This window comes from Urocampus carinirostris, chromosome 6 (genome assembly GCF_059441175.1).
Source record: "Urocampus carinirostris isolate Australia breed hairy pipefish chromosome 6, RoL_Ucar_1.0, whole genome shotgun sequence".
Classification (NCBI taxonomy): domain Eukaryota; kingdom Metazoa; phylum Chordata; class Actinopteri; order Syngnathiformes; family Syngnathidae; genus Urocampus; species Urocampus carinirostris.
Window position 1 is genome coordinate 14,180,271 of NC_142354.1, and position 24,434 is coordinate 14,204,704.

General features: G+C 35.9%; 1 protein-coding gene across 4 annotated transcripts in view; it reads left to right on the forward strand.

The window, feature by feature from the left end:
• celf4 (CUGBP, Elav-like family member 4) overlaps nt 1-24,434 on the forward strand; it is a 144,433-nt gene that overhangs the window by 110,310 nt on the left and 9,689 nt on the right. For 2 of the 4 annotated variants that reach the window (XM_088337966.1, XM_088337964.1), the window contains exons 5-13: nt 1,041-1,120; nt 5,301-5,441; nt 6,314-6,452; nt 7,945-8,097; nt 9,493-9,603; nt 11,844-11,906; nt 13,487-13,567; nt 15,152-15,295; nt 19,016-19,199. In XM_088337966.1, the coding sequence (XP_088194092.1) occupies nt 1,041-1,120; nt 5,301-5,441; nt 6,314-6,452; nt 7,945-8,097; nt 9,493-9,603; nt 11,844-11,906; nt 13,487-13,567; nt 15,152-15,295; nt 19,016-19,143 (1,040 nt within the window). In that variant the 3' untranslated portion in view covers nt 19,144-19,199. The remainder of the gene's footprint in view (nt 1-1,040; nt 1,121-5,300; nt 5,442-6,313; nt 6,453-7,944; nt 8,098-9,492; nt 9,604-11,843; nt 11,907-13,486; nt 13,568-15,151; nt 15,296-19,015; nt 19,200-24,434) is intronic. The other 2 variants (XM_088337967.1, XM_088337965.1) reach the window with 2 other exon arrangements.

The following is a 24,434-nucleotide window of genomic DNA, read 5'->3' on the forward strand; positions in this document are numbered from 1 at the left end:
AGTGCTAGTTTTTAGGCAAAGACACTAAAGCTGCATTCTAAGGTGTAAAACAAAAGAAATATGTCACACTTTTTCGCTATAGGTGACAAAAATACATCGAAAAGAGTAAGCTAATTTCGGGCGCAAACGACAATGGCGCTAATTTTCAGCTTAGAGGAAAACCATTGTTTTAGGAAAAGAAAACTCTTTTTAGAGAAAGTTGCTTCAAGTGTGGAAGATTGTTGATTTGATTGAGTTTTTAAGCAAAGATGATACTAAAGATTCATAAAGAGGCACAGTAGAATTAAAATAAATGAATAAGTCACACTTGGATAAATAATGAAGAAGACAACGGTGCTAATTTTCATTGTATGCAGCAATAGTTTTCTTTCATTGAAGAAGACAATAGTTTTCAGGATGGAAGTAAATGTTACTGTAAAAAGCATCATTAGTTATCTATGTATATTAAAGAAGATGCTAATTTCCAGTGTTGAAGATGATGCTAATTTTTACAAGGTTGCTCCACTTTTAAAATTGATCATCCACCAATTTGTCTCTCTTTTTGAACAATGAGCGACAAAGCAAACATTTTAATGAGTAACAACAGGCATGAATACATATTTTCACCGATCTGCCACTTTCGGGTTTTTATTTTTTATTTTTTTTATGAGAGTAAACATTGTCTTAAATGTGGTGTCCCCAACTTTCAAAATATTTTACTTGCTGATGCCATCTTCTGGCTAAAATCATTACTGCAGCCTCTGTCAAGCTGCTTGTATGGTGCGTGCAAGTACATGTCTCTTAGACAAGCTAAAGTAAACTTTTTTTTTTCATCTTTTTAGGGGTTTATGTTGGCATTTGGACTGTATTTGAAACTGTCCTTTTCTTACTTTCACCATTTTCAGCTTTGAATAAAAAAACAACCTTTAGCACACACATCTTTTTATTTAAAGATCTCAAAGCTGTTCATGTTCAGAAGAGATAATTTGTGATTGTCGCCAAATGTTATTCCTCATTTGCTCACTATCCACTCTTTTATTTTCTTTCCTTTTTTTTTGCAGGCTGCGCATTTGTGAAATACTCGTCCCACGCCGAAGCTCAGGCGGCCATCAGTTCGCTCCACGGCAGCCAGACCATGCCCGTGAGTAGCTGTGCGAGAGCTTCTAGATTTATGGGAGAGGCAAGAGTCACCACAGAGGTGAATCGCAAGCGGCTTAATTACCTCCTAAAAGTTATAAAGTCATACTTTATGAATCCCTTTGCGGAAAAGTGTCCCCTGCCTTTGACCTGCGCCGAATACATCAGGGGACAGGTACAACTTTGAAGATGACTTGCTGGCAGAAGAAAAATTAATGCTTGCAGGGACTAACTAATTTCTGTACTCTCTACTTCGGAACTTCTGACGTTTTTGTATGTGTGTGTGTACTGGATGTATATATGTGTGAGTGTATATGTATGTACTGGATGTGTGTGTGAGTGTATATGTATGTACTGGATGTATATATGTGTGTGTGTGTGTGTGTGAGTGTATATGTATGTACTGGATGTGTGTGTGTGTGTGTGTGAGAGTGTATATGTATGTACTGGATGTATATGTGTGTGTGTGTGTGAGTGTGTGTGTGTGAGTGTATATGTATGTACTGGATGTATATGTGTGTGTGTATACTGTATGTATGTATATGTATATATATATATATATATATATATATATATATATATATATAGTGTACATGCAGTGTACGTATATATATTGTATGTATGTATGTGGATGCGTATATATATCCCGGACTACAAGCAATTACTTTTTTTTCTACATCTTAAACACTGCAATACAATACACTGCCCTCTCCAGTGGCGCCGAGCAACAGCCTTAGATCTGGTGCTATCCGACGGTTTAATTAAAACAATTCGGCGCAATTTCTGCCAAGGGCTCTGATTGTCAAAGTAAAGAAAGTCAAAGAGGTGTTGGTATACAGCAGTTACTATGACTCCATGTGGTAGCCAATTGGCTTGACATCTAATTAGTGACCCGCATGAATGGATGAACGACATTCCTACTGTCCCTATGGAGTAATCTTTGCAGAATCAGGGGTGAAATGTCTAATACAGAAAACTAACACATTGTGCAGCCATTAGGACACTCGTTTGTGGACTGTCTGCAGCTTTTAATCTCAGTCAACTAGCACAGCAGTCAATATTTAATTGCCATTAACATATATGCAGGACTGAACAAACAAAACTGTTCTGCACAGACTGAAATTCAGAATCACAACACCCTGTATACTTGCTTTGCCATGAGACTTAAGTTAAGCTTCTAATCCTTTGTGCACATGACAAATTGATAGAGCGTAAAGTAAAGTATTGCTACTAATACATAAATAAAAATCATTGTGCATGCCGACACAGCCTTTGGAGACTTTTTTTGATTAAGGGCTATAAAAATAATCATGACTTGACTTGACACTACTTACTAATCAAGGACACCAAGCTAAACCACCAAAGAAGGACCGTGACCTCAAAGGACGTATTCTTCAAAGCTTTAATTCCCTTGTCCGGATGGTGAAAACTGCAACAATACAATATAATGCATTGAGACCATGTGCCAATATGATTGATAAAATAAGGTGCATAAACTTTGTACCTGTCCGAACTTTTACACGATATAGTTGTTTATACATCATATAAACACTTTTAAAAACTTGCAGCAGTTCTGTCAGCCATTGAATGAGACTACTGTTGACAACCAGATCGCGGAACCGGAAGCGATGCAGAAAACTCTGAAGTAGTATAAGTACTATACAAATAAGTAGAACACTTCATGAACTTACATCAGTGTTTAGACTTGTATACAGTGGAACCTCGGTTCTCGACCATAATCCGTTCCAGAACCCTGTTCGAAAACCGATTTGTTAAATCACCGAAATCATTTTTCCCATTAAAAATAATATAAATCGTTTTAATCCGTTCCAACACCCTGAATGTTTACCTTGAATGTTTTAACGTAAACATATAGCTAACCCAGGCTAAGCGTACGTCCGCGCTATCGTAATCCGTACGCAAGATTGCGCTAACATGAACGTGTAAAAATCAGGTTGTTTACAAGTCATTTAGCACCCAGGTCTCTACGACAAGTGGTGAGCGGTTCATTGGAAAGGGGGCTCCGTTCCAACACCCTCAATGTTGGGCTCCGTTCCAACACCCTGAATGTTCAACGTAAACTTAAAGCTAACCCAGGCTAATCGTACGTTCGCGGTATCGTAATCTTCCATACGAAAGATTACGCTAACATGAATATGTAAAAATTAGAAAAAGGACAAAGAAAAGAATTATTAATAGGATTTCTTACCTTTTTGGTGCTCAGCAGAAGGCGCAGGCAAGATCATCAATAGTTGTACGCACTACTTTTCTTTTTTCACCTGTAGCAACTTTGCTGCTTGCACTGACTTTCTTCGGAGGCATAATTAGGGGCTAAAACACTTCGTACACCTATATTAAAAGCGAAAGCAAAACGAAGCACGTCCGCACGCGATAACAGTTGGTCACGAAAAGAGCGATCTACACCTGTACGCCGCTCAGCATCGCATCCTAGCATACGCACTCACGCATTCCCGGCGTTCGAACTCTGATTTTTTTGACCGAACAGCGAAGCAAAAATTTCTCGAAATTTTTGGTCGGACTCCGATTTGTTCGAACTAAGAGGCATTCGAAAATCGAGGTTCCACTGTATTTCAAAAACAGTTAATTATTTAAGAAGAAAAACTGTTGCCATGAGGGCAAAACAAGGGGTACATGGTATTTTTTTATCTAGATACAGTGGAACCTCGGTTTTCGAACGCTTCTCAGTTCGGACAAATCGGTGTTCGACCAAAAATTTCGAAAAATTCTTGCTTCGCTGTTCGGTCAAAAAATTGGAGTTCGAACGCCGTTATGCTATGGGGTGCGATGCTGAGCGGCGTACAGGTGTTTTAGCCCCTAATTATGCCTCCGAAGAAGGTCGGTGCAAGCAGGACAGGTGAAAAAAGTTGTTCGTAAAACTATTGCCTTTAAGAAAGACATAATAGCTAAATATGAAAGAGGTGTACAAATTTCCGATCTTGCTAGTGAATACAGCATGGCTAAATCTACTATCAGTACGATAGTAAAGAATAAGGAGGCTGTGAAATCAAGTGATGCGGCTAAGGAAGTTAGCACTATAAACAAGCAACTGCCGCAAGTTTTGGAAGAGGTTGAAAAACTTTTGATGATTTTTCTCTCCCCACTGTCCACCACAAAGGTAAGAAATCCTATTCATAATCCTTTTTTTTATTTTTACACGTTCATGTTAGCGTAATCTTTCGTACGAAACGCGAACGTACGATTAGCCTGGGTTAGCTTCATGTTTACGTTCATGGTAAACATTCAGGATGTTGGAACGGATTAAAATGATTTTACATTACTTTTAATGGGAAAACCGATTTCGGTGATTGAACAAATCGGTTTTCGAACAGGGTTCTGGAACGGATTATGGTCGAGAACCGAGGTTCCACTGTACTCTATATAACACGCTACAGTGGGTATTAGCACGTCACATTGGGTATTTGTATATTGTATTCTTTTTGCTTTATTATTGTATTGTTCTCAGCGCAGGGATGCTGCTGGAAATGTGAATTTCCCTGAGGGGATGAATAAAGTATCTATCTATCTATCTATCTATCTATCTATCTTTATCAGGCTGACAGTTATTAGACTGATCACAGCCTAATATGATGTCACATATTATCCGATAATTACTAACCTGTAAACCACACTGAAATATTCAATCATCAGATACTACTTGTTAGAAAGAATCCAAGTATTTGAGCATGATGATTTCTGTCGCACTCCTGCGTATATGTTAATGCCAATTTATTTATTATTGACTGCTCTACTAGTTGATAGCGATCGACAACTTGGGACAGTCTTAATAGCGGCACAATAGGTTACTTTTGTGTACTAGACATTTCCCCGCTAATTTTTTAAAATGTAATGAGTTCATTTTTATGGATGTTTAAGCCTGCAGATTAAAATCATGTGAAGCACGAACAAAGAGAAAGCTGAGTTTCTTCCTTAAATTTTTTTCTGTGGCTTTTAATCAGGCACTCCAGAATAAACAAGATCATAACATAACACAGACCCAAAAGATAAAAATGACATAACTATTTATGCATAATACTTTAAGGGAGAAAACTAACTGCTAATAGAACAGGTTTTTCTTCTTTTTGGGGTAGCAGTGTACAACAGGGGACACAAAAGTGATGTCATTGGTCCATCTGTGCCTACTGGCTGTTTTTGTGAATGCACAGGGCGCTTCGTCCAGTCTGGTGGTAAAGTTCGCAGACACGGATAAAGAGCGCACCATTCGCCGCATGCAGCAGATGGCCGGTCAGATGGGCATCTTCAACCCCATGGCCCTGCAGTTCGGAGCCTATGGAGCCTACGCTCAGGCAAGGCTAACCGCACGAGCAACCGCTTAACACTTACAGTCATACCTTTATATACAAGCACTCCTAGACGCAAGAATTTTGATTTACATCATTGATTTGGAACAAAAATCTTGCTCAACCTACGAGTGAAATTTAAAGTCAGAATTTCCAGAGGCTCCCATTAGAGGCCGATTGAGAGCTCTTACAATTAGCATCAACTTGTTACAGTTAGCGCATTTCTTTGAAGAAGTCGGTCATTTAAAGTTACAGTAAATTTAATTTTCAGTATACAGTATGTGCTTACGGATCATCAGCAGTCTCTCGTGCTCCGTCACACCTCCCACACCAGTAATACACCACCGTTACGTCGACTTCCTCTGCGGTACGTGGGATCAAGAGATCGCAGGTTCGATTCCCAGCTCCTCCGTGTTATATGTCGAAGTGTCCTTGGGCAAGACACTGAATCCCTAATGCTCCCGATAAGCAGGTCGGCCGGCGCCTTGCATGGCCACTATTGGTGTGTGAGTGTGAAGCACATTGTAAAGCGCTTTGGGAGGTCTTCATTGACTTGAAAAGCACTATATAAATGCATACCATTTAAACTCAAATTTTATTTTGTTAATTTAATCATATTTATTCTACTTCTATATGGTCAATTTCTGATTGAATATATATTCAATATGTTGTGATCAGGAAGATGTGTTTTATAGCTATTTAGGGTTCACTTGATGCTTTTGGAAGGCTGGGAACGGATTGATTTATTTTTCAATCATTTCATATAGGGAAAATTCTCATTGCACAAGCAATTCGGGATACAAGCACGATCCTGGAACAAATTGAGCTTGTACGTGGATTGTGTTTTTCTTGATATTTAACTTTTTAATGTACCCTAGGTGCAGCAGCAAGCAGCGTTGATGGCATCCGTGGGCCAGGGGGGCTACCTGAGCCCCATGGCTGCCTTCGCTGCAGCCCAGATGCAGCACATGGCTACCATCAACGGCCTCCCGGGGGCGCCGTTGACCCCGACGTCAGGTAACCTGAAAAATAAATCGCGAGTTTGAACACTTGCTTTTGATTTCATGAATTGATCGTTTTGCAATGTGAATTGTAGAAAAAAATGTTTTTTTTTTTTGTTCTGTTACTGTTCTGTTATTTTTGTTTTATTTTGGTTGCATTATTTTAAATATTACAATACTAAAGAAATTGTTGATATTTAAAAGGTTTTTTTATATATATATATGTGTGTATATATATATATATATATATAAAAGAAAAAAATATTGCAAAATAAGAAAAGAAAAATCTTAAATTCTCCTAAATTCTCACTTTTACTGTTAAAGTTGGGAAAAAATAGTCTAATTTAAATTAATAAATGATTCCAAAACGAAATGTAAAATAACAAAAATAATACTTATCTTCCAGTAGAACAGTATCTTTTTTATGTTTTGGGGCAGTGTAAATCAGTCTAAGTAAATTATTTTTCCTATTTTTATTTGAAAAATAAGTTGAATGAAATACAGTTAAAGAAGAAGAAAAGTACTTAAAAGGTACATTGTTCGTTTATTACTACTAGTTATTTTTCTTTTTTATATGATATTACCAAATAAATTATGTACTACAATAATTAATATGCATTTATATAGAAGAATAATTATTTTAAAAATAGTTCTACTTGTAAGTTAAAAAATTTGGTAAAATAAGGGGGAAATTACATTTTTTATAGTAAGGCAATCCTTTTTACCTGGAAAATATATATAAATTATAAACATCCCAATTTTAGTAAGCGAAGGTTCTACTAAATAATGCATGAAAAGAAATTGGCAAGTACACACACACACACACACACACATATATATATATATATATATATATATATATATATATATATATATATATATATATATATATATATATATATATATATATATGTAATTACATTTATGTTTTACATTTTGTCCTCTACTAAAATACATATAGTTACACATATTAATTATATCAATGTCGTTTTTATAGTTGTAAAATGATTTAATACTTCCAGTTAATACTTGTTTATTAAAAATCAAAATTGGAAATAATTGAAGAGATCCTGCTTTTTTTTCTAGATAATGCAGTCAAATAAGAATAATTAAATGGCTATTCATTTTATTTACTTGAACTAACTTAAAAATTATAGCAAAAAAAGGAAAACAAATAGTCTAAATAAGCAAAGCAATTCTACTAAAACGATAGAAGAATTTTTTTTTTTTAAATCCTTAAAATGCCAATGGGACAACACTGAAAAAACGTATTAATATGAGAACCGTTTTCTCTCAATGGGGCCAAAAAATGTTTCCTCCCCAGTGCAATCGTAGCCAAGTTTACGGCGAGCTGGGAAATCAGCCTTGACATTTAGTGTCTTTACTGGAGCAGTGGACCGCCCCCCCTCTGACATTTTGCCAGAGTCACTCAAAGAAAAACGTCTCAAGGGGAAGAAATCAGACGATTACTCACTTTTCCCCTTGTGTGATTTTTTTTTTTTCTTTAGGCGGCAGCACCCCCCCAGGTATCAGCGCCCCCACAGTGACCAGCATCCCGTCCCCCATCAGCGTCAACGGCTTCACCGGCATGCCCCCTCCTCAAGCCAATGGGCAACCCCCAACTGAGGCAGTCTTCACCAATGGGATACACCACTACCCTGGTAACATTATACAAAAACTAATCAATTACCATCATTTAGATGATTCCTAATCCGTTATAGAAACACTTTAGTGCCTGTTTTTCGGATTCATTCAAACAAACTACTGTAATACCTCGCTACTTCACACTTGCAGCCTCTGTGCATCACAGCTTCAAAAATATTCTGCAGTCCATTTTCTCTGATTGCATATTGTTAAGAGCAAGGGGCAGCAAAGCGCATTTTTGTGGCTTGGTGACTGTTTTATGTAATGCGGTCCACCCAAACGTGAACTTCACTCATGCAGCCACAATGCATTATTTCAGATCTTATATTGCTGCAAGTGGGGATTGGCAAAGGGCATTTTTCACAATTCTAGTCACTCTTTTTCCTTGTCAACCAAAATGTGAACTGCACAATCCCATATGGCTGTAAGCGGGAATCAGGAGAAGGCCGTTCTGGCTTGCCTGAAATGATATGTACGGCTGTGGTGGCAACTCATTATCCCTGGTCAACTATTGCTGCAGAGTGTGTTTTTTATTTATTTATTTATTTATGGGCAGCTGAAGCGTGCCATTGTGGCCCACCTAAAATGAACTACACTGTTTTGGCTGCAGTCCGTTATCCATAGTCAACTTTTTTTTTCTTGTGTCATTTTAACATTTTTTTTATTTTTATGTGTTTTTATTAGAATTCAAAGTAACATTACTTAATATGATTTTCTATTCTTTTAATAATGCTAAAACAAGTTACTAAAGTAGCGTTATTGTTTAGTTTTTTTGCTATTCATTTTTGCTCAAAAATAAGTATAAATTGTTCATTTTCGTGCAATTTATTTTGCTGAAAGATAATAGTAAGACTTGATGTGTGGTTTTACTGCATTTTATTTCAAGAATTACTTTTATGAAAAAAGTAATTGTGGAAGTTTGTGGAACAAATGTATTTCCAGTAAGTAAAAAAGATAAAGCGGTTAAAAATTTATTTGGAAATAATTACGAAAATATTTTCTATTTAGATTATTGTTCTCACAATTTCTTTTGAAAAATAAAAAATTACTAAACACTAGAAAAACTTTTCGTAAAAAATACTATTTGCAATAAATCATAATAAAAATAACAAATACACAAAAACTAATCAAAAACTCAATAGTAACTTACTAATAATTTAAAATATAATGAAATATTCTTTTTTTTCCTTTACAAAATATTTAATGAAATAAATCCTAAAACAAGAAAGTATCTGCGCAAGACATGGTCAAAATATCATTTTACTGATTTGTATAATTGTTTTTCTCATTTTCCCATTAAAAAACTTAGAATTAATATAACTTAATATTTAAAATAAAAACACACACCACATGTTAGGATGAAAAAGGTTGCTGAATGTCCTTTTTTTGTGTGTGTGTGTTTGTCTGGCCAGTGTTGCAAGAAGTGGTTTTCCGGGAGGACTCCGAGAAAAACGGCTTAGGTGTGGCCCCCAGGAGTTGTTTTGGAGTTCAGGGTGGATGCTTTCTCTCTTCTCTCTCTGAAGGTAGACAAAAATATCATTTCACATCAGACTTTAGCGGCCGTATCAGCATTGTATTGGCCGCACATACTGTATCTTCTGAGTATCACCATCAATTCGGACATTTTGAAACCTGTCTAGTCTTTTGTTCTCTCTTTATTTTTGAGAAAGAAGATCAAGTAAAACAAGATAAACATCTTTGCATGAAAACTTTGGGGTTCTGTTGGCTGATAATTTTGCTTATTTAAAGTTTTTTGTTTTGTTTTTTACTTAAGACTGCAAATAAATATATTCTTAGCCCATCTGCAGAATGCAGCTCTTCTCAAGTCTACATGTTATTATTTTAAGAGAATATCTTGTTTCACGTATAAAATAAAATAAACTCATCCTTAAAACAGGCAAAATGATTCAATCTAGCAAATGGTAGGTTAATTTGCACATTTTAATCATTTTTTCTAAAAATTTGGGGGGGATACTTCAAATAACTAAAATCATCTGTTACATTAATAATAGTTTGTTCGCAATTTTTAAGGAATTGTTTTTTGTTTTTTTTACCCATAAAACAATAACGTATTTTAAAAATAAGAAAATGTAAACTTTAAAGATGCAAACATTTCTGGGGTAAGAATTTAGAATTTGTATAATATGATATCGATATGAACCAAATTAAGTATAGTAATACTTTTACTCATTGGGAAAACATTGTGTTGGAGTATTTATTTTTTCAGGATATTGTATCTTTTTACAAATAGAATATGAAAAATCATCTTCGAAATAAGAAAAATGTAATTAGATGTTAAGTCACTTTACTCATTTTAAGGAATATTTTTTACCGAAATTGGAAAAAAAATACTTAATATATCTCCTTTTGTATGTTTTTTATTTTATTAAAAAACTAGGAATTATTTTAAAAATATACATAAATTATGCAAAAGTCAAGAATTATTTTGTTTGTATTGCTCTGGCCAAAGAAGAATTAATCTTCAAAATATTTATTATAGGAATTGATTTAATTGTAATTATTCTCAAAATAATCTTAATATTCTTCGATTGGTGTTAAAATACGTGTTTTTTGCCTTAACACTGTTAAACATGGAGAAAAAATACATGTTTTATTCCTAGTCAAGTCATGTTTATTTGTGAAGCCCTTAATCACAAGGAGTCTCAAAGGGCTGCACAGACCACAGATTATTGCAGACCACAGACTATTATTACACCATCCCCTGATCTAAAACCTACACGAGGGCAAGGAAAAACTCAAAAACCTCAGTCAAGTCATGTTTATTTGTGAAGCCCTTAATCACAAGGAGTGTCAAAGGGCTGCACGGACCAATGACTATTATGACACCATCCCCTGGTCTAAAACCTACATGAGAGCAAAAAATACACAGATATTGTCAACATAAAATATAGGTTATTCATATGCTATAGAATAGAAGTGTGTTTTAAGCTAGAAAAAAAAAACATAAAACAGGGGTCAGCATTGACGGCCATCCAACTTTGCAAGGGTAGCCGTTCATGTGCCTTCTTCATATTTCCTTGTCAACCATGGAAACGAAGTTTGCGCTATCATTATTTTTCTTCTCCCTTTCGCGTCGCTGCAGGTCTTGAGCCCATAGCTAATAATACAGTACATAAAATACAGTATTGTATTGCCCACTCGTAAATGAAATACTGAACTGAATAAAGATACATTGAGCCATTTTGGGAGGTAGTTTGGCCAACAGCATATCAGGCTTTTCATAATGCCGTGACTCAAACTAACAGCAGTGTATTTTATTTGATGTCGAGCAATAGCGGCATCTAAGAAACACAACTCTATATGCACACGAACATCAGAGATTTAATTTTATGTTTTTTTGCCACGCAAAATAATTGTTGTTTATTTCATATAGAGTTAGAAAACAACATCTTATTCCACATCCTAAAGTGAAAGCGCTGGGGTCTATTGTGTAAATATACATAGCTAATGATGCTTTTTACACCGCAACTAAGCTCCAGTGTTATTGTGTTAATATTTTTTTTCAGAGTTGTCCAAGGATGACAGAAGCCGTTCCCTCTTTTGTGGAAACAATTAGGCTGGTGCACGTCGGGCGGGATCAGCACAGAGCGCTAACCTCTTTTGCCTCTTTTGTCTCTTTTCCTCCGTTTGCTCATGTCTGTGACCCACCCACTCTTCTATTATCTTACTCTCACCTGCCTCCATTTCCATTCCGACTCTGTCTCACCTCTGCCGCCTTGCTACGGTTCTCCTCGGATGCCAGCTCAAAGTCCCACGGCGGCCGATCCTCTCCAGCAGGCTTACACGGGAGTCCAGCAGTATGCAGGTGTGTGAAAAAGACAAAAAAGGAGCCTATGGGAGTTAGCTAATGCCTCCGAACCCTCAGTATCCCATATACAGGGTTCGTACGGGTGCTTGAATTCTGGATTGAATTTTAGTGCGATTTCAAGGTCAGAATAAATGCTTGAATTATAGGTGAGTTGATTTAAAATCCTGAAAATTCTTTCCCTTGTTTCCCTCAGTTTGAATCGATAGACCATGCATTAAACGAAATAAAATGAGAAATAAATAAACAATAAAGTCGCCTTCAAAATGGCGCTGACACGGCAGCTGCCTTGTCATGTGAAGCATCATCGCTCTTCCAGGTGCATTAGGACCGGTACATCAATCTGGGCCATATCTGTAAAATGCACAAAAATAGTGGCTCAGGTGACCAGTTCCTATTTGAAAGTGTGTGAATTAATGACACTAATGCAATTTGCAAGGAGAAATCTGGCATGAATCATTCAATAGCTCTACAGTTTTAAAGACATTGAATGCGCTCTGTTATCAAAATAACCAGAACATTTAATACAACACGGACAGCAGCAAACACTAATAAAATGGGGCACAGAAACTCGCTTTCATTTTCTATGCTCTATTCAGCTGCTGGTTAAATGTTTGGCCTAGGATTTATCATGTTTTCTGGTTATTCTTCTTACAGGCAGCCTCAAAACAGGGCTATAGATTGATTCGCTCCATATTTCCTCTTTTAATGGTACTGGATAAATTGGGAAATTTGCCTTGAAAGTGCTTAAAAAGTACTTGAATTTGCTATGAAAAAAAGTGTACGAATCCTGCAAATAAAAACCTTAAAATAACAAAATAGTAAATACCGCTTGTGTGTAATATACATGCATATGACTAAATAACATTAAAATAAATATAAATGTAAAGGAGAAATGTTATTTATTTCGATGTGAAATGACTTGAGCTGGTACAGTGGAGTGGTGGGTGGATGCAGCGGGAGAGGAGACAGCAGATTAAAATCGAATCTGATCTTTGAGCTTCAGCTTGCTGGGATTGTCATGACCTTAGAAGATATTCTTGCTTAAATCGCCTATTTATTCTTAATAATTATCCCGATTGTCGATGATTTACGGCCATATTCCTTAGTGAGGGTGATGCTGTGACTGCCTTCTTCATATTTTTGATAATCACAAGATTGATTTCTACTCCCGTTAGCACAGGGGTCGGCAACCATTTTGAAGCTGAGAGCTACTTTTTTGTTACTGATTAGCGAGAAGGGCTACTGGTTTGATATGCATTTCTAAAAGAACATGTTATTACTATGTTGTTACTAAGTTATTATCACATTGTAATAATGGAGGTTAAGATTATAAATTGCACTTTCAAACTTCTGGCCAATGTGGGGATTTTAGGTGCGCACTACAGTCTGGAAACTATAAAGTGTGGCCAACTGAATATTCATTTAACACGGCGTCAATCGGTAGCACGTGGGCTGTATCGCCGGTTATCTGGTGGATGTTGCGGCGCGCTCTGCGTGTATCACGTTTGCGACGGGCTCCCTCCTCGACTGTTATCTGACGGTGGGCGTTTGTGCGCCTTTGTTTGTGTGTGCCTCAGCAGCCTACCCAGCCGCTTACGGGCAAATCAGCCAGGCCTTCCCGCATCCCACCGCTATCATCCCGCAGCAGCAACGAGAAGGTACGACAACCACATAAATAGTTGCGGCGTTAACGTACTATTTTGACTGACCAACGTTTTAAAACATAGAAAGATTCGCAGTTTTTTGGGGGGGGTTAGGGTTTTTTGGGAGAATGTATAATTTTAATGTTAAAATCAATGGATTCTTTAAAAGGTAAAGACATCAATATAAACTCATTTGATTATTGTAATTTTTTTGTATTTTTTGCTCATTTTAAGTATTTTTTTAATATAACGTTCATTTATTATTTTATTATAATTGTATTTATCACTTCACTTATACTATATTAGTATGTATAATTACAAGGATAAAACTTTGTCCAATTGGCAGGAGGTTTTTGCTTATTTTAAGTATTAATTTCTTGAGTATTCATTAATGTTGTCATAATTATATTTATATTATTATGTATAATATAAAATAATGCAGGCAGCACAGCGGCGCAGTGGTTAGCGCGTTTGCGGCACATTTCTGAGGTCGTAAGATCAAACCTCCTGTGTGGAGTCTGCATGTTCTCCAAAAACATGCATGTCAGGTTAATTGGCTGGTCCAAATTTTTCCTAGGTGTGAATTAGCCAGTGAGTTGTCCGTCTCGGTGTGACCTGCGACTGGCTGGTAACCAGTTCAGGGTGTCGCCTGCCCACTGCCCGAAGATAGCTGGGACGGGCTCTAGCACCCCCGCGACCCTACTGAGGATAAGCGGTGCAGATAATGGATGGATAAAATAATATAATTTTGGTTGAATGGCAGACCTCTTTTCTAATTTGATTTGACTCATGAAATATTTATTTGTTTATTGGTGATTTTAAATAACTTACCAGTTTTTAAAAAAGTACTGTATTCTTAGCAAACCCCATTATTTTTGTCCTAGTTTACAAAAAACATACTCAAAAGTATATTTGTTTAACCAAAAAAAAAAAAAATCCAAATTTAAGATACTTACCTCTAAAGCCCCAGAGTGTTTTATTTGACCACTAGATGGCACCTTTGTGTAGTGCGAACAAAAAACAGTGCCGCATCAAGACGGCAGACAACCGTGGCAGTACTTTAAGTAAGTAAGTAGTAAATTCCACTGTATAAAAGGAATACACATTTCTTGATTTATTATAAAAATCAACATTGGTATGATAGTTAATGTATGCTTGCCTAGCATTTGAATTAATGTTGTTATTTTTATTTATTTTTTACTGAATAAAAGGTTTTGTTTTTTTTTTTTTGTTTTTTTTAACCACTGCAAGAAAACAACCCACTCCCTCCTCTAAATGGTTGCCAGATGCAATTTGGGCATTAACTAACACAGGACTGAAGCCATGCTGCCCTCTTGTGGAATACAAACAAAATAATACACGTATATATTTAGTAAATAAATAATACCCCCCTGTACATTTAAAATAAAAGCCTGTTAAGATGGTGCAGGTGGATCCAGTTGTTTTTATTTTTCTATTTCCTCGTGAAAACTGTTGCACTATATTTTCCATGATTTTAAAAAGTATTTTAGATCCCCTGCTTTGTTGCTTCTCTCACCGTTTGTCCCTGCCTACGTTTTTCTGTTTTTGTGGGTGCGTTTGTCTGTTTTGGATGCTTAGGTCCGGAAGGTTGCAACCTGTTCATCTACCACCTCCCTCAGGAGTTTGGAGATGGGGAACTGATGCAGATGTTCCTGCCATTCGGTAATGTCATCTCCTCCAAAGTGTTTGTGGATCGAGCGACAAACCAAAGTAAATGCTTTGGTGGGTAAAAATTAACAAAACCAGAAGATTATTGATTATTGATTGAGTATTCTTTTTTTTTCTTTAATTTATTTTTACTCATCACCTTCTCTACCACAGCCCCCTAGCTAACCTCCCAGCACCCCCTGTTTAAAAGGAAAATACGGAAAGAAAAAAAAACTAGGAACATTTGTGTAGAATGGTGCAATGATTTCATATGTTTTGAATGTCCGATAACTTGTAATTTGTTTATTTTTGTTCGTTGTGTTGTGCAGTAGAGTTAAAAATGAAATCTCTGCTTAATATACAATCTGGACGTGATTTCCAACAAGGGAAAGTAAGTTTTATTAATCTAGCACTTCAGGAGTAATTTTCATTATTAGATTTTTGCTTTTTCAGCAGTTTCAGGGTGTGGTAAGCCCGGCCGAATTTACCTTTTTTGATTGCCAGCCACATATTTTTAAATGTTTGCATAACTACAAAAAACAACAAATCTCTGCTTACAATTGAAATTTTCAGGTGATTTCTGACACAGGAAATTAAGTTTTATTATTCTAGCGTTTATGGTTCTGTAGATATTGTCATTATACCCCCAAATTCAACCCAAGCACCCCCTAAAATTATAGCATTCTTAAAAGTCTTAATAAAGGACAGGGTAGGCATAAGATGACAAACTCTAGATTAACATTCAAAGAAAAAGTAAAACAAAATTAAAATGTGAACCACGCATTGTCTCGTATCCTCTAATACCTTGAAATGGTTCAGTCCATTTAACTCCTAGTACTACATCGGAGTATTTCTACAATATAATTTTTGTGGTTTATCACTAGTTGTTGTTGTTTTTTCAGTATTTCTGGTGTCTAATGTTGTAGAATTGCTGTAGTATTACTGCAGTCTTATTTTTGTAGTATTCATGTCGCAATATTTATGTAGCAGTATTTTTACATCATAGTTTTACTGCTGTGGTATTTTTGTACTTTTTCTGTAAAAGTATTTTCAAATGTAGACCATTTATTTGAAGTATTTCCATTGTAGTATTTAGTATCTTTGCGGTATAAGCAGGTAGGCGCCTTGCATGGCTGACTCCCTAATGGTGTGTGAATGTGTGTGTGAAGCACATTGTAAAGCGCTTTGGGAGGTCTTCATTGACTTGAATAGCGCTATATAAATGCAGACAATTTAATATAATTATTAGATTATTGCTTTTTCAGCGTTTTCAGGCCGTGGGATGCCTTATTTCACCATTTTTACATCCTTTTGACTAAAGAATGTGCACTTTTGTCAACAAATATCTGCTTTATATTCAATCTAGACGTAATTTCCAAAAATGAATACTAAATTTTACTAAACTAATCTTAGATTCTAAGATTTATGGTTCAGGAGTAATTGTCATTAGCATATTATTGCTTTTTTGGCCATTTCGAACTTTGGGAGGCCGTATTTAACCATCCTTTTGACTAAAAAATGTGCACTTTTGTCGACAAATCTATGCTTTATATTCAATCTAGACATAATTTCCAACCCGGAATACTAAATTTTATTAATCTAGCGCTTATGGTTCAGGAGTAATTGTCATTATTAGATGATTGCTCTTTTGGCAATTTCAAACTGTGGGGAGCCTAAATTCACCTCTTTAGAACCACTAGTCACACATTTTCAGATCTTTTTATAACTTAAAAAAAATGTAAACTTTTTTTCAGTTTTGAAGTTACTGAAATTAATTGAAAAAGAGATATTAAAAATATAAATTTACAAATATACAGAAAAAAACAAGGAAAATCAAAATATTCTACTTCAATTTATACGCTAGAAAATAATAGGTTTACCCCATTGGAAGAATGTTGCTCATTTCAGGCAAAATGGCTATTTTCTCTTTAAGAACATTTAAAAAAAATGTAACTAATGAGAGATCGTTTTGGGTCATTAATGTTCATTACTATTAAATTGGTATATATATTATTTATTTGTCATCATTAAATAATTTGCCAGATGCAAGGGCTTGTTTTAGAATAAATGTTATGATTTTACCAGAAAAAAAATAACTCCTCTAAAAAATTAGTGGAATTATCTCCAGATGTGGTAAAAAAATTTGCACTGTACTTGTACATTTTTATTTTCATTTTAATGACAATTTCGGTCATCTAAAGTGTTAAACTACATTGCCTCATGCTGAGAAGTGTTTTTTTTTTTTTATAAAATTATATATTTTGCACATTGCCACAAGTGTTCCTGATGAAGTGTCCAGTTTGTATATTACCCCAAAAATATGACACTGAACTGCACAGCACAACCATGTGAATATTTCATATTGTGATCTTGGTTGCATGCAATGCTACACATTTATTGTCATCTGGTTGTTGTTCTTGTTGTTGTTTGACAGTATTCCCTCGACATTTCACGGTTCAACATTTGCGTTATCGTAGGGGTTTTTTGTGGGTTCCGTGAAAAAAAATGTTTTTTCGCTGATTTAAGGTTTCACTTTACCAGCACTGCCATGCTTGTTTTGCTCCAAAAGTGTCCTTCATTGCAGTTTACAAGCTGTACTTGTACAAGGCTTGCCAAACGCATAGACTTACACTATATATGGAGGAATACAACTGTTTTCCCCATTTGGGGAAACCAACCAAAACATTTGATTAAGCCAGAATTTGTTTGGATTATTTATCTCTGTCACACCGTGCTTTGCGGCATTAAAAGATCCAGCAATTGAAAAATGTCATACATTTGAGATTCATTACAAATTAACTGAAATATTGCAAGTCTTTTAATGCTTTAATATTGCTCATTATGGCATACACTTAAACATCCATTCTCAAAATATTAGTTTTATGAAAAAGTATAATAGTAGGCTGTAAGATTACAGAAAATTAGTAACCTTATCACAATTTTCCAAGACAGTCCTGTATTTATAAATTCATTTTCATACCGTATTTAATGGTGTATTATTATTTTACCTAACAAAGAAGTCAAGGTTTTATGGTACCGTATTTGTGCAACAATTTATCAATCGCAAAACATCACTGACCACAATCGCAAACTATTGGATGCAACGGGAACAGAACCCAGGCTGCGGTAGTCAGTGTTCCAAATCTTAACCGCTAAACCACATCGATATAAATGACAAAAAAACCATTTAAGATTAGGGGTTGTGTAATTGTAACCTGTGCAGTCCTTTGAGACATTTTGTGATTAAGGACGTCACAAATAAATGAGACTTGAATTGACATTTGATTTCATGCCATTGCCAAGCAATTTTATTTGTGGTACCAGAGACAAATGTTAGAAAATGGAGAAAACAAAAAGACGTCTAGACAAATGAACGCATTAAGCACGAAGAGGGAAACAACTTTTTGGTGTATCTCGTGATGAATTGGACTTAGAAAGACATTAAGTAAATACTCTGAAATGTTATGTTGGTATCCATAGTTTTCAATAAATCATGGCTGCACGTATTCAACAACTTTCGTCACTTACTATGCTTGGTTTGAGCTGAGAAAAATACAACAAAATTTTGTATCGTTTTTTTTAATCAGAAATAAGGGCATTATACGCGAGTGCGTGTTATACACGAACCACAAAAAAAAGAGGGAATACTGTAATCTATTTGACTTCTTGTAGCAATCTGAAAACTTGTGTTGATTTGTAACATGTACCAATGACTTCCTCCAGCTCCGTTCCAATTCATTTGCTTGCATTTTTTACTAACCAGCGCTACTTTTGTTGTCATTCTTCCATCGCCAGGTTTCGTGAGCTTTGACAACCCCGGCAGCGCCCAAGCCGCCATCCAATCCATGAACGGCTTCCAGATCGGCATGAAAAGACTTAAAGTGCAGCTCAAGAGGCCCAAAGACGCCAACCGCCCCTACTAGCCCCCACAGACCTACAGACAGCCGGGGGGGCACCGTTGCACACCTGGGAGAGGCAGGTGAGAAATTGATCATTTATCGGTCATCCGAAATTCGTACACGTGCAAAATGTGGGGAAACGAAGCATGGTTTTTGCTTACATTTTTATAAATTTTAGCGGTTATTTCGGAGATTAATGCATTTTGAAAACAGCCTGTCTCTTTTTGTCATTGTGAGCTTTGATATCATCAGAGGAACACCAGAACCCTAGCAAGCCAGTCGCCATATTGTTTTACGTGTTAATTAGTCGATAAAGTTACACGTGTTTTAAGCAAAGTTTTGGTAGTTTTGTGGAGAATGCCTAGGCATTCTGTCGCAGGTCGATGCAGTAATGGTACAACAAAGAGCGAGCGGCCAAAAATAGAATAACTGGCAAAAATATTACACAGAGAGCTAACAAGGGCTACCCGGGACCGATGAAAGGCGGGCACAGCTTTGGCAGAAAAAAAAAACGCGAGGCTGGACGATCAGAAAAAAACACGCAGTGAGCAGCCAGGCTAATCGGCAACCAACGACAAAAAGTGCCAAAGGCTCCGCAGATAAACTCGAAACCGACCGGGAATAAACCAAGGGACACGGCAAAATTGGCTATGACACCAGGGGAACCAACAACAAAAAGTGACAACGGCGATGATCGCGAAGCCGGACGGAAATAAACAAACCAGGGAACACGGCAAAAAAACGGCGCTGACGCAAGGCTAGTCTATGAAAAAACCCGCGATGAGCAGCCAGGCTAAACGGGAACCAACAACGAAAAAGGGCAAGCTGGTCGGGAATAAACAAACCATAAAACACTGCAAAACTTGTGCTAACGCCAAGCTAGCCAGTCAAAAAACACGCAGTGAGCAGCCACGCTAACCAGGAACCAATAACAAAAAACAGAAAGGAGTTTTGACAATAAACACGAAGTTGGCCGACAATAAAGCAAGGGGGATCGACCGATATGAGTTTTTCGGGGCTGATACCAGTACGGATTATTGGTATTATGAGGAGACCGATAACTGATATTTGGAAACAATTTTGCTGTAATAACTTAAATATTGGTGTAAGAAATTATTGAAAGGCAAAAAGAAACAAAAAATGTTTGTTATTCATTTAGATAAAACGTTAATAGCTCTCTGAAACCTTCAACAGACAAATTAATGTAATGATAAGAGCTAATATCTCAGTCTCGACCTTAACGTGCTTCTCTGAAACAAAATAATTACACTTAATCGCTCGTTTATCACAGAATTGTTTGGGACAATTTAGCCGAGCTTACCGTTATGGTTCCTGCTCTAGTGGCTCCGCCCCCGTTCTCTTATTCAATCAGAAGGTGCACGGTGGGTAGCGGGGAGAGTGGGGCAGAGGAGGACTAGGAGCAAAAGACGGTGAGTCTCGGGCAGCTGCATCTGAGACTTAATAATCGGCCAGTTGAAAAGAAAAAAATTCTGATATCTGTAAATCTCCCAAACATTAGTACTGATGATCCGTCTGCCTGATAAACGGTCGACTTTTACGTGGAACACGGCAAAACCGGCGCTAATGCAAGGCTAACTGGCCAAACAACACACGGTGGGCAGCCAATGAGCGCCAACCGGGAGCAAACAAAATCGGAAAGCCCTTGGCAGCCCAAACGCTAACTGGGAAAAACACAAACAAAAAGCCACAATTGCTCACCTAAAAGGAGGCAAAGACAGGGGAAGCAATGTTCCAATTTCTCCAAGCAGAAATGAGTGGTACGCATTCGCCACTGTTTAAATGTTGTGTTCCTTCAATGACGTCATAGCTCTAGAGAAAATGAGCCAAATTGGTTAACTTTGAGACAAAATTCCTCAAATCCCCGGCGCTTAGAATATTTTGAAACATATTTGCATAATTGAGGTGAGGAACCCTACACGTTTTGTGCCTAATTGAAAGAAAAAAATATTCTGTTTGGGAATACCTTCAAGAACGCTCAGTTTGGCTAACCTTTCGGAAATGTCATAAAACGTTTGCAAATGGCTAATAAAAAGCACAAAGTGTTTGTCATAAAACAGCGATGGTGCATCAGCGAGAGTTCAAGCAGCCGTTTTTAAATGTTAATATAGCTGTCATCGTTCCCAATGATGACTGAGTTGCTCTTTTGTTTTGTTTTTATTCTGTTATGGCTGGCTGAGCTTATAACCACTAAAAAGTATTAACTAAATAAGTATGTGTTTAAATAAATAAAAATGTACCAATAACTAAACATCAAACAAATACATAAAATAGAATAAAATGACTTGAAAATGTGGGTATTTTTAAATATGAAGCAAAAATGTTTACAAAAAGAAGTTTGTCACTGTAAAATGATAGTTTAAAAAAAAACATTGAACATGGATCAGAAACAGTGAGCTCCTAGGAAAAAATAGTCGAAAATGAATGAGTAGCAATGGGGGGATTGCCATAGTGGCTTCAAATAATTCTCTCATTTTAAGAACTCTTGTTGAATGAATTAAATAAATAAAAACAAATACTTTTTTTTAAAAAAATCCTATTATAAAAAGAAATGTAATGCAGACTTTGCCATACTTAAGAACGATCGTAAGTTAAATTTGTTCGGAAGTTGCATCAATGTTTTTTTGTATGTTTAAGGTTTATGTAAGTATTTAAGGCTTGTATAAGTAACCTGTTGTTTTGTACTAAAAAATAAACATGTTACAAAATAATATGATTTATAAAAATAGATAAAGCTGAGTTTAACTTACTTTTTGGAAGATGAGCTTCAGGAGTTCCGACTTCCGTTGTAAAAAGCGGCCGGGAAAAAAAAGTTCTGAACATCTTCTCAACCGCATCAAGCTTTCTTATTACACTTTCATTTTAAATTAAACGGCTCACCTCTTCTTTACACTTTTCACCAACCAGATATTGTTCTTGTGATTAGGGTTATACAAATAAACATTAAAATGTGACTTTACTGTCAAAAAAGAAGAAACTCTAAACAAAATACAAATTGAACACAAGCTCAGGAAAAATAAAACTAGAAAAATAGTAAAACAAAGTAAGAAAAAATAAGAAACATGAGTAAACTATTACCAAAATAAACATTTAGAAAATAAGAAAACTAAAATAATAACAAGAAATATAATGTAAAGATAAAATACTTAAATACAGTAAAATAATATATAGAAATGAATGGTCGTAGATCAGAAACACAATAAAATAAATACAATTAATACTTAAATGAAAACAAATGTATTATGTAAATATGTTGTATATATTTTGTGATTGTTTTCTATTACAAATAAGAAACTATTCTTAAAATGATCAAAATTTGCTTATAGATTAATGAAATAAGTATAATACAGTTTGGTAAGACAAAAAAATTAAAATAATTTGAAATCAGCTAAATTGTCTGTCAATGGAGCAATATTTATTCATTTATTTTGCTGTGAAGTGCTTTTTACATTAATGGACGTACTGTTGCCATAATAATAATCATAAATAATAATTCAAATAAAATACTTAGGAATACATTTGACCTTCATATCAAAATGTAAATATATTGGAAATATCTATAAAATGTAATCCATTACAGGCAATGTATTTATACATTTCCTACGTATCGTGACACTTGTATCATGATACACATCCAGTTATCAAGAGAATGTATTTGTTTTTTCAATGGTTACTGTAAAGATTCGGAAATCGCTCAAGCACGTTGTACAGAAGGAAGGGCCTGGGAAAGGAGAAGCATTTATTACTGACTTCGCGGGTAATTGTGCCGTTCCTCTTTGTCTCCTCCCTTCATGTGCATGATGGAGAGTTGAGACTGCGTCGTTCATTTACCGCTGATGACTTAATTCAAGGGCAACTTATCACACACTCACAAAATAATTGATCCATATAAAGAGCGCCTTCCTGAGTGAAAGAAAATGGCCGAATTCAAATGAGCGATGTCACTGTTCCAACAGAAAAAAAAGCTTGCCGATTCAACAAATACAGCTTGTTGTTATTCTTAGTTTACTGTAAATTGGTGAGGCTCAACAACCGTGTTCTCCTTACCACAATAACCAGTGTCAGGCATGTTACTTTAAAAAGTAATTAGTTATAGTTACTACTTCTTCCAACGAGTAACTGAGTTAGTAACTGAATTACTCTATATTAAAAGTAACTAGTTACCATGGAAACTACAGTGGCTTGCGAAACTATTTGCCCCCCTTGAACCTTGTGACCTTTTGCCACATTGCAGACTTCAAACATAAAGATATAAAACTGTAATTTCTTGTGAAGCATCAACAATCATCATCGGTCAATCATGGACAATCCATCGCATCTACTACACAGCATTATCTCCAGACAGAAGAGCAGTTCTGTGGTTTGCAATAATCTGTGGTCTGTGCAGCCCTTTGAGACTTTGTGATTAAGGGCTATACAAATAAACATGACTTGACTTGACTTGACTTTCAGCGACAGACAGCTGTCACTGTCTTGTACTACGGACGGACTGAAGAGATCTTTTCTTCCTCATGCCACGAGGCTCTTTAACTCTACCCGGCAGAGTAAAAGCCCACATTAAACCACACCCCCTACATTGCATATTACCGAATTTTATTGCAATATGTATTCTGTGTAGCATTATTTAGATATTCTATATAACACGCTACAGTGGACATTTGCAGGTCACATTGGGTATTTGTATATTGTATTCTTTTTGCTTTATTATTGCATTGTTCTCAGCTCAGGGATGCTGCTGGAAATGTGAATTTCCCTGCGGGGATTAATAAAGTATCTATCTATCAATAAGTGGGACAAAAGCATGAAGTAGAACACACTTAATTGGATATTTACAACTTTTTTAGCAAATAAAATATTAAAAAGTGGGTGTGCAAAATGATTCAGCCCCATTTGTAGCGCCACCTTTTGCTGCGATAACAGCTGCAAGTCGCTCGGGTATGTCTCTATCAGTTTTGTACATTGAGAACTGATATTTTTGCCCATTCCTCCTTTAAGGGGGGCCAAATAGTTTTGCAAGCCACTGTAACTGTTTCTTCAAGACGTAGAATACGAAATTGTCCTTATTGTTATTTATTGTAATTGATATCAATTTTGTGAAACATTGTATGCATCGCGATTAGACATGGCACTCCTGGCTAAAATATGTACGGTAATATAAAGACTTTGAAGAGAAAAAAAAGAGAATCTCAGGCTGAATAGGTGATTTCAGAAAAATTCCAACGATAAGAACCTTCTATTTCTGTGTGTTCCAACTTGGATAATTCAATGTTAGTAGCACTCACAGTGATCATTTCAAA